A 12,078-nucleotide genomic window follows, 5' to 3' on the forward strand; every position below is an offset into this window, starting at 1 on the left:
TATACATGTGCACAGGTATCACATATATGCATCATACACATTGTATATAAAATTCCTACCAATAGAGTATAAATTCCAAAAGGGTAGAGACTACTACTTCCTCAGTCAGTACCTAGGTGTGTGATTTGTACAAAGTAGGTGGTCCATAAATGTTTGTTGAATGAAAAAATAATCATTTCCTTAAGGTCAATTGTAGAATCTAAATTGCCATGGGCAAAATATAGATAAAAATTTATCCTGAATTAACAAATAAATAATAAGTTTTATGACTAATGCGAAATCAAGGAAATTAGACAACAAAATTATTTAATTGCTTATATTTAGAAGGGAGAAATCTTATAAAATTTTAACAAGTACATTATGATTTCAGTTAAGAGTTTCCCAAATATTTTATTTTGATAAATAGATAATAAATATAAATTTACAAAGTATTTTTATATAAAAAAGTAAAATATATTCCAGTTTTTTCCATGTTTTTATTTTTCCATAATCTTGTCAGATGCCATTTCTGGTCCATTATTTTATAGGAGAGCTTTGACTAGCATCAGTTCTGCTTCCTGTTTGGTATCAAGGCAATATTACCTTCCAAAAGGCTTTGTATGTTTTGGATACAATGTATACAAAAACATGAAAGTGCACAGTATTTCTTTCAACCAAGCTTTCCTAAACCTCAGGGTCAGTGTCAAAATGGAGGCATATAGGACAATCACATGAAAAGGAGGTGCATTAGATTCTCCAGACATTTGATGTAATAGACATTTAATGAGTTTGCTTCAGGTTCTGAGAGAGCTATAAGAAACGAATGAGAGAAAACAAATTTGTTGAAATTAATACTATATGTGGAACTTAGAAAGTATCAAAACATTTATTTGGAATTCAAAATGTGAATAGCAATAAATGAAATAAATGCTTTACCTATAAATATTATACATATGTTCCTTAATTGTATTTCCCTGAAAGGCTCTTTGAAGGTTTTTGTAAACACTGACGACTTAGGAAAATGAAACTAAACAAATAAGTATGTTTCTTGCACAATTCACAAAGTATCATCTCAAATATAATCATCTTCCAAAAATACTCTCTTCAACATTATGGTATTATGTGTTTTTAACTAGCTCTAGAATTTATGCTCAGAGCTTGCATGAATTATGTGAATGATGCTTTTGAGTTCAATTACAAAGAAACAAATAAAGGATCCACAGACTCCTTAGAGTTCTGTGAAAGCTAAATTCAGTCTAGGACTTAGCAAAGAAAGTTGAGCTAATGATGCTCAGAAATAATTTACAATTCTAAAAAAATTTATAAAAAGACAAAGCCATGGTAAACCCATATCTCATAGCATGATCACACTGACAAGATGACATATTAGATACAGGAGTAATAGTCTTCTTGTCATACTATAATTTAACAAACATGTCAAATCAAAGTTGGCTGTTCAAGGTCAATCTTAATTGGGCAGCAGTTCTTATCACACAAGAACGTTTTCTTAGCACATTGGCAAAAGAAATAGAGTAAGGAAAAATAGATAAGAATCATAGCCAAATTTTAAGAAGTGATGACATCTTAAACATTTGCCAGCAGATTTTATTGCTAAAGGCTTAATTTTTTAAAGGACAGACAACCAATAAATATCTGCACATTTGCAAAACATCATTTTAGCAAATTGACATTTTGCTGTGCCCTGCACAAAGGCTTATTTACTCAAAAGTCAGCATCAATGGTTACCATCTTTCAAGCTAAAGCTAGAAATTTTTTAAGAGAGAAACTTACTTTTTTTTGCTGAAGCATAGGCTTTATCCACTTTTCTTATTATTGATGGAGTTTTCAAAGTTGCTTTTGCCTGTAGAAAACACAAAATATTCCAGTAACTACATTTGTTCCCCCATTATAAAACTCAAGCTGCAATGGAACACCTTCTGTTAATGAGTTATAAAATAAGAAAAGATTGTAATGATTAACAGATTTATACACTATTACATACTTGGGTGTCATATTCCCCTGCCCACTCTTTACTTCCCCTCTCCACATTGACTCACTCTATGTTTTATACCTGGCACATAATAGGCTCTTAATAAATATTTGTTCCCTTCCCTTCCCCCCCAACTTGGTATTTATTTCAGATGTCCTTAACCTATAATCATAATCATCATCATCACCATTTCATCAGAAAACTAAAATAGCTTTTCAATCATCTGCCTAGGTATACTTCTATGTAACATAAGTCCTGGCAATATTACATGTAGAAAACACAAGAAATCAGGAGGGAGCCAATGGAATACAAAGATACAGGACTGCCATAAAACAGAGCAAAAATAAGTTAATGGTGATTTTGGAATAGTTGTAGCAAAATTGAATTGGTAGGTACATAACAATCATTCTGCTTCACAGTCAATGCCTTTAAAATTACATTGTTTAGGAAATATGTTTGTTGGATACACATAGAGAGCAGAATTACCCCATCCGTATATTTCAGTATTTTTTAGTAAACTAAGAATATATAAAACACTACAAACAGAATAATACAAGATAAAAATCTAGACCTCAAGGTCAAAAGGGGTTAGGTCCAGGGCTTAAAGAATATGGGTCAACACAAGAGGTCCAAAAGAATCTATAAACTGCACCATGCCATAGTAAAATATTACAGATTAAATTAATGCAGAGTGAAATTCTAGATCTTTGACAGTCCTTAACTGAATCTATCAGTATAGAGGTGGAACATGCTTACCTATGAAGGAAGAAGAGAGTTTTAAGTGATCATATCATTTTAGAGTTTATGATACAAAAGAAGAGGTCAGGAAATAGTCTGATTTACATCCCATACCTGTGTAGGAGAACCTATGGCACATGTACCAGAGTGGGATGCTCCCCTCCCTCTCTCCTCATGCACCTGAGAACATTCGTCACTTCACTCACCCCTCTCCCCAGTAGCCCAATGGGAGAGCTTCCTCCCTCCCCAGTCTGGGATAAGATGGGGGGGAGGGCCTCACATGTACCATGAGGGTTACAGTTTGGGCACTCAATTCTCTTAAAGATTTGTTATCACTGCACTAGATTTTTAGAGTAGAATTCAGAGAATTAAACTCCAAAAAGATCAAATTTATGGAGGAAATTAATTCGAGAAGAATAAGAATGTTCTCAATTGCACAATTCATATGACAAAAATTGTTTTGATAAGAAATAATTTCTTAAGAGAATGATGTGTCTCTAAAGCTAATTCAACAATGAACAAAACATGTAGGAGATGGACATGAAGGAAGACAATGGAGAAAAAATACAAAGAATTATGACATGGCCAGAATATAAAAAGAGGACAGAAAGAATGATACAACTTCTTAAATTGTCTTCCCTTTGGAAAATAACCATCCCTCTAGGAAGCACAGATCATAAACAAGTTATCAAAGAATTGAAATCCAAATTAGTGATGATTTGGTAAGAAGCACACAATTTGTCTTCATTGAATTGAAGCTGCCAGATTTTGATAAACTTTGTCTAAGTGTAGTGAAAAAAACTAATAGATATGACAAGGAGCCAAGGCAATGAGCAAGATATTTGAAATACAAGAGGATCAACAATTTTATTTTCATTTCTAACTATGTAGATTATAAGAGACTATGTAGATTATCAGTGAGACAACAAAAACAAAGCATACATGAATTTCATGTAAGTATTTGGCAGTCTTTCATGATACTTTTGTGTAGATATTTAAGAAATATGAGCACAGAATAGCTTCAGAGTGGTCAGGATTATAACTGAGGTGGAGGATTCTACTAGAGGGCCTTAGCTATGCTTTCTTCACTACCTGATGAATAACTTAAATAAAGTCATACATGGCATATTTACAGAAAAGGAAAATGACAAATTTTTGGAAGATATGGAAAAATTGGAACACTAATGCATTGTCGCTGAAGAACTAATCCAAACATTCTGGAGAGCAATTTGGAACCATGCCCAAAGGGCTATAAAACTGTGTATACCCTTTGATCCAGAAATACCACTAGTAGGTCTATATCCCAAAAAGATCAAAGGAAAAGGACCTATATGTACAAAAATTTTTATAGCAGCTTTCTGTGGTGCCAAAGAATTGGAAATGGAGGGGATGCCCATTAACTGGGGAATGGATAAACAAGTTGTGGTATATGACTGTAATGGAATAGTATTGTACTATAAGAAATTAAGATGAGTTTTAGAAAAACCTGGGAAGACTTAAATGAACTGATGCAAAATAATGGGAACAGAAATAGGAGAACATTGTATGCAGTAACAGCAATATGTTAAGAATGATTAACTATGAATGTTTTGGCTATTTTGTGTAATATGATGATCCAAGAAAATTCTGAAGGACTCATGATGAAAAAATGTTATCTACCTCCAAACTATCTAAATCCAAAGAATTGCTTGCCTTATGTGTGGGGCAGGGAGAGAAACTGAAACTTAAAATTTGATATTTTTTATGTGTAATCATGAAAATAAAATTTAAAAAAATTTAAGGGTTACATGAAACTTGAAGAACAACTAACATTATTGATAATGGGATTAGAATCCAAGAAATAAAAAATAGCATGATGAACCAAATGTAATAAAGTAGCATTTAGAAGAAATAAATATAAAGTACTGCACTTGGGTTTTTAAAAAATCAACTATAGGGGGCAGCTGGGAAGCTCAGTGGATTGAGAGCCAGGTCTAGAGATGGGAGGTCCTAGGTTCAAATTTGGCCTCAGACACTTCCCAGATGTGTGACCCTGGGCAAGTCACTTGACCCCTATTGCCTATCCTTACCACTCTTCTGCGTTGGAGCCACAGTATTGACTCCAAGATGGAAGGTAAGGATTTAAATCAGTGGTTCCCAAACTTTTTTGGCCTACCACCCCCTTTCCAGAAAAAAATATTACTTAGCCCTCTGGAAATTAATTTTTTTAAAATTTTAATAGCAATTAATAGGAAAGATAAATGCCCCTGTGGCCATCACTGCTCCCCTGGATCGCTGCAGCACCCACCAGGGGGCGGGGGCACCCACTTTGGGAATCGTTGGTTTAAATTAAAAAAAAAATCAACTATACTGGTACATGAGGAAGGAGGAGGGACTAGACAATAGTTGATGTTGGGCAGTTGGGTATACAGTGCATATAGTTCCAGGCCTGGAGTCAGGGAGATATGAGTTACATCTGGCCTCAGACACTAGCTATGTGACTCTTAGCAGGTCACATAGACCTGTTTGTCTCAGTTTCTTTAAGTGTAAATTGAGGATGATAATAGTACTTACCTCACAGGATTGTGAGGATCAAATGAGATAGTTTTGTAAAAGAAGGGCCTGGAACATAGTAGGAGTTATATAAATGAAGTGAAAAAGACATGGCTATTTCAGCAGACTGAAAGTTCAATGAGTTAAGGAAGTGACAATGCAGCCAGTGGTTGGTATGATTTTGAGCTGCATTAAAGAAGCATACTGTCCATAATGAGAGGTGATAATCATCCCTAGTATTTTGAACTGATAAAACTACATCTAGAGTGCTGTTAAACTTTATAATGTCATATTTTAGGAAGGAATCCTACCTACAGGAAGGGGAACTGGATGGTAAAAGGATCAGAAACTATTTCACACAAGGGTAGGTTAAATTTGTAATTTTAATCCTGTGAAGATGGGATTAACTTTACCCTGCCCATTTTTAGATTTAATCACCAAAAGTGTAAACACCCCACTTACACTTGAGTGGGGAAAGACTATATATAGCTTGTCTGAACCCAGTTATTTTCATCTTTTTTTTGTGAACTCCTTGAGAGGAAGGGGTTGTCTTTTACCTTTCTTTGTATCCCTAGCATGTAGCACAGTGTCTGGAATACAGTAGACAATTAAAATGTCTGGAGTTGGAAGATGAAATGTATTTATGCAGGATGGTTGAGATAATAAAAGAATTATATGGATGGTAATGATAGTATTAAACTTAATAAATGTTTATTGACTGGCTGATCTCTGAAGGTTCCTTCCAAATGAGTCAATAATTCTACAAAAATACAGAATGATTATCCATTTTATCTACCCAGTTCCTTTAAATAGAATCTTTAACTTCCTTAAGTAACTCCCGAATCATTACCATCTTTATGATTGCTATTATCTCATCAGTGTTGCATAAATTCATTCCATCTCCCAACTCCTGGCAATTTAACTGATTATCTCCCAATGCATTGGGGGATAATGCACTTTCTCCCCATTTCTACTTTCTGGCTTCCCTGACTTCACTCAAAGACTAAATAAAATTTTTCTTCTAAAGGAAGACTTTCCCAATTCTTCTTAATTATAGTGCCTTCCCTCTGTTAATTACTTTGTAATTATCTTGTATATATTTTTGCTTTGTATATATTTGTTTTCATGTTTGTCTCTCCCATTAGACTGTAAGCATCTTGAGGGCAGAGATTGTCTTTTGCCTCTTTTTGTATTCCTAGAGCTCAATCTAGTGCCTAGCACATAGTAAGTACATAATAGATGTTTACTGATTGACTGGCTGACTATAAGTATAAAAGGAAGGAGTGAGAAATGGCCATTCATTATATGCACTCAATGTCTTAAAAATGAAAAACAGGATTCATTATTAAATACAAATATGATATGTAATATTTTCCATACTTAATTCAATTTCTGCTACTATGTTATTTTTCTAGATATGTTATATCCTTAAATATAGAAATATATGATGTGTGTTCTTTGCAAATAGTTGCCACATGTTCCCTGAATTGAACAGTAGTATAACAATATTGCCCTTAATTTATACTAAATGGGTAAACCAACGAAAAAAATATTTTTCTAGAATAAAACATTTAATGATTAATTACTTGAATGCCCACAGATGATCTGATTAATTTATTTCCAGGTCTTTAATAATTCTGGATGCATTTTAGAAGCTATGCTTCATTTTCTCTATACCCTGGTTAAATAATGTCTTCAAATACAGACCTTGTGATTATTATAAATGAGAGCCCAAAGTGCAGCTGCTCCAATTCTCTGAACATTTCTGTTGTCACTTTCCAGACAAGTAGACAGCAAAGAAATAACTTTATCTAATGAAGAAAAAAGATTTTGTTACTAAAAATGCTGTATATTACATTCTATTTTGCCTTTTCTATGATTTTGGACTGTATTATTAACATAAAAATTAAAATAATTAAAAGTAAAATATATAACAATTTTAAATATAATGATCTTTAATACAATATGGTCTATAGGAAAAAAAGCTCAAGAAAAATTGTCATCTTTTTAAGCAAAAGATAAGAAAAGAGTACATTTTCACATTTAACTGACTTTTTTTCACACTTCAATACCATAGCATATCATCTAAGTTTATTTTTTATTAGTACAATTATTAATAACATCAATAATAACAATTTTAAGGCTTGCAAAGTGTTTTACATATATTATCTTATTTGATAATAATTTGCTCAATAAAGGTATACACTGGGGGCAGCTGGGTAGCTCAGTGGATTGAGAGTCAGGTCTAGAGACGAGAGGCCCTAGGTTCAAATCTGGCCTCAGACACTGCCAGCTGTGTGACCCTGGGCAAGTCACTTAACCCCCATTGCCTAGCCCTTACCCCTCTTCTGCCTTGGAGCCAATACACTATATTGACTCTAAGACTGAAGGTAAGGGTTTAAAAAAATAAAGGTATACACTGTTTAAAAGAAACCTTTTATGCAAAAATGAACAGAGAGGATAAGTTTTGATAACGATCCTCTTTCACTATAATAAACTATCTTCTCAACATTATAAAATAAGTACAAATAAATCACTAGTCTGGATTGTTAAATAAGATGACAATTAAGAGATACCACACAAGAAAACCATGTGTAGAAAGTGAGAGTTTTGAAAAAACAATATTTATCTTGTGACAAGGAGAAAAACTAAGTTTAAAGAACCAGGCAAAAATAAAGGCTTTGAAGGTACATTGCCATATTCTAAGCCCTTGTTTCCAGAAAACAAAACAAATAAAACCAAAACAAAATCCAAACCATCAACGGGAATACTATTTTAAATTTATTATAATAGTTGCACTTTGTGATTTACTTTCTCCATTGTTGTTAGTTTTATAAAAAGTATTTTTATTTTATATATGAGATTTTCAAAAGTTTTTAACAGCCTTTGCTAAATCTGTGATTTTTATCAGCATGAGCATGTGGGTACTCCCACCAACACTCCCAACCTGTTTTACATTTTACTTTATGCCAATACTTAGGGGAGTGTTAATGAATTTTAAAGGATAATTTTTTATTAACTATTGGGGAAAACATTTTTCCACTCTATGTCACTTGTAAGCTTATTTTCTTTTCAAATCAATGGGTAAATAAGATACTACTTAAAGAAAGTGGGTTTACAGTCACTTTATTTTAGAAACACATCTATTCTATAAAGTGAAATATGCTTGTATATTTGTGCTATTATAATGGATCCATATTGAAAAAGATTGAAGTGTGGCCATTTTTTCCTACTTGAATCCATGTAAAAATTCTGAAAACTTTATCTGCATTTTTAAAATCTTCTCTTTATAATCGTGTGTGTGTGTGTGTGTGTGTGTGTGTGTGTGTGTGTGTGTGTGTCCATCCTATAAGTTTTTTGGAATACTATGTATATGTGCACACACAAAAGAAAAATATAAACTAAAAAATTCAGGTTTCATATTCAATATATTGGGAAATAAAAGCATGGTATATATGTGATCCTGACCTTCTCTGCCAACTAATTTCATTAAAGCACTCCTACAATGTTATTGGAAAGGATACTGTAGGAAACCATATGCTAATAAAATAAATTTCTAAATATTTGAAAACAAGATAATTAAAACAGAAAAATACAGTTACCACTTCACCCAGTTCCCTTCCTAAATTCAATATATTCTTCTGCTTTTAAATAGTTTTAGTTTTAAAAATTCCCCTTAGATTATGTTTTCAATACAGTCTACTTACAATATGACAGATAGCTGATGTGATTTTTTTCTGGTTCTACTTTCAAATGCTAAAGCCAAATTTCATCATATTCAACTCTAGATTATCTAACCTAGGCACTCTAATCAGAAGATAAAGATTTGCTTTACTGGTAGGTACAAATTACTTGGCAGATCTTCAAAGAGATTGTTTCAGTCATACTCCCACACTTTGAAGTTTGCTATGGCTCCCACTGAAAAAGGAATGTATTTTTGAAATGATAGCTTCTTCTCTGCCCCAACTGTAGTGACATCCATGGAAACGAAAAGCAGCCTCTGTTCAGTAGAAACTAATATAAAAGTAGCATCCCCATGATAACAGAATAATATACAATAAGGTAATTTTCCTGTTGTTTTTCTAGCTGCTACAGAAGTATCTAAATCTCGGAGATAAAGATTAGAAAAGAGAACAAAAAAGTCATCTAAGAAAAAGTCTATGAATTGTATTTTCCACAGCCCTTCAACATTGACTCCTTTTCATTTCTCAAAACAATTACATTTCTGGAAAGGTAAAGAGAAATCTCAGCAAAGGAACTACAGTAGAGAAAGACCCCAGAGAAAAACAACTAAATAATGAATGTAAGCCGTGAGGGAAGGTGGCTTCTGGAGGCCACATAAGCACACAGAAGGGGAGTGATACAAAAAGGAAATTTTTAAAAAGCAGCACAGCCCAATAAGTATGATAAATAGAAGAGATGGTCAAGGGACAAGATAGTTACTTTTGTGAAGGCACAATGGATTTATAATAACTTATACTCAAATAAGATTAATTAATCTGAGATAATTAAATTATTTCTCTACATTTTCTGGTTTAAATAATAACCCTCCACTAGTTACTAATCTAATGTCTCATCATGAAATGATGGTGACTTGATTCCTGGCAGTTATACCAGGGAGCTCAATTCTAGCATGTCCCATTAAACTACAAGTCTGGAATATGGGTCTGGAATGAGGACGAGTCAAAGTTTGAAAAAGCTCATCACTAAAATGTTGATCACGTCATGATGGGTTTTGTTTTTGTTTTATTTGTTTTTTGGGGTGGGGGATACAATAACTTGTAAGGCTGTTTACTAAGGTAACTGCATGCGTATGAGTACATGAAATCACAAATGTTTCATAATGAAGCATGATTGAAAACTTCTCACACAGATATGCACATGGCAGAACATGAATATAATCTCATGTCTTTCCTATATGTAAATTATATTTTAACTTTTTTATAGTTACTGGTCATATGTTTCATTGAGTAGACTGCAAGATTCTGAGGACTGGAGTTGTATCTTATTTCATCTTTGTATTCGCAGGATTTAGTATGGAGCATTTCAAATAGTCAACTTTTATAATGTTTGCTAAACAGTTTTATGATTTTTATAATGTTTGAATAAATTAAGTAAAAAAAGAAAAGTAGAAAGAATACTGAGATATCTCTCCTACCGCTCAAGACTTTATAGTTGGCCAGGAATGGCATACTTCTTCACAGATTGAAGTTATTGCTTCAGATGGCAAATTATAAAATTCCTGTTAAATATCTAGTCGATATGCAGTTTATTTGAACTGATACCCATATATTTAACATTATCCATGTGACATATGCATATATTTACTTGAATACTTACCATGAGCTAGTATCTTTGGTTTATTTGTAGGACTAAAGCAAATATTATGGAGAATTAAAAGAGGTAAATGGGGATTGCTTTTATGTTTATATTTGCTCATCTCAACAAGTAAATCTGAACAGCCAAGTTTCAAGATCATTTGTTGTCCTTCTTCTTCAGAGGAAATATTCAATAGGAACTTCAACCAAAGAATGGCAAGATCTGGAAGACGTTTATTTTCTCCTTTTGGCCACGTCAGAGACAAAAAGTTCTGTAAGAAATTACTCTGGGGGTAGATAGAGAGAACATTATTTTCTTCTTGAGTCTTAACATTTTCCTGATTATCTCACTAGTCCCTTGATAGCTAATTAGCTAGTCTTCTTATATTCTATTTCCCAATATTATTTTCCCCTTTCCACTAATATCCACCAAGAAATAAATCTGTGATATTTCCAGGTAGGAACTACAGAGGAAAGTAGAAGAAACTTTTAAAATTTTTTTTACTAATTTTTTTCCTGATGAGGGATGGAATAAACTAATTCAAAATTACAATTGTTCAAGGATGATATTTTTCACTTCTGATGGAGTGTTTTAGGTTCCATGCTTATTTTTCTCTTTCTTATTTTTTTGCTTATTTGACTACTCACTAAAAATGAAGGAGCAGCTAAGTGACTTAGATTGAGAGCCAGGCCTAAAGATGGGAGTTTTGGGGTTCAAATCTGGCCTCAGACGTCTCCTAGCTGTATGAGTCTGGGCATATTGGTTAACCCCAATTGCTTAACCCTTAACATTCTTCTACCTTGGAACCAATACACAGAATTGATTCTAAGATGGAAAGTTAAAGGTTTTAAAAAATAAAAAAAAATTATATTTAAGAGAGTACAGAAAAAAGAAATAAAATTCCAGTCAAGTATCTTGGTTATTCATTAGCTGTTCTGGTTTGGTCTAGGAGTAATCTGATCCACTTACATACAAATGAATTTCAAAGGTAATTTGTGAATATAATGTATCCATTCTAAATGAAGTTAATCAATCAAATAAGCTTTGTTAGGTACCTACTATGAACTAGACTTTGAGGATACTAATGCAAAAGTGAAACAATCACTCCCCTCAAGGAGCTTACAATCTTGTAGGGCTGGGGAATATAATACCTTCAAGAATTGTGAAGGGCTTTACATGCCAAACAGGAATTTTTATCTTATGAGGAATGAGAAGTCATTGCAACTAGTTGAGGGAATTGTAAGGTCATGGCATAGTCAAATACCATTTTGGCATAGTGTGGAAGATGGATTGGAGAGAGGAGAATATGGGTCACACATAATTTACAGCTGAATATAGTTTTTTTCTATCATTCCTAGACTGCTAAAAATATCTCTATTCATTCTTCATTAACTAAGAAGCAATCCTCTTCTCTTTCTTTTCCTTTAAAGATAAGATAAACTTACTACCATGGAGTTTCTATGTGGTCTTAGTATACAAATGAAAGAAATAAAAAGTAGCTTTATAACAACATATGACAA

General features: G+C 33.0%; 1 protein-coding gene across 1 annotated transcript in view; it reads right to left on the reverse strand.

The window, feature by feature from the left end:
- Positions 1-463: 463 nt before the first annotated feature.
- The window catches only part of RTTN (rotatin), a 233,494-nt gene continuing 221,879 nt past the window's right edge, over positions 464-12,078 (reverse strand). The window contains exons 46-49 of the mRNA XM_044667121.1: positions 10,580-10,844; positions 6,947-7,050; positions 1,771-1,840; positions 464-789 (exon numbers count right to left, since the gene is read on the reverse strand). Of these exons, the coding sequence (XP_044523056.1) occupies positions 707-789; positions 1,771-1,840; positions 6,947-7,050; positions 10,580-10,844 (522 nt within the window). The 3' untranslated portion in view covers positions 464-706. The remainder of the gene's footprint in view (positions 790-1,770; positions 1,841-6,946; positions 7,051-10,579; positions 10,845-12,078) is intronic.

The sequence above is a fragment of the Gracilinanus agilis genome, chromosome 1 (assembly GCF_016433145.1).
Source record: "Gracilinanus agilis isolate LMUSP501 chromosome 1, AgileGrace, whole genome shotgun sequence".
Classification (NCBI taxonomy): domain Eukaryota; kingdom Metazoa; phylum Chordata; class Mammalia; order Didelphimorphia; family Didelphidae; genus Gracilinanus; species Gracilinanus agilis.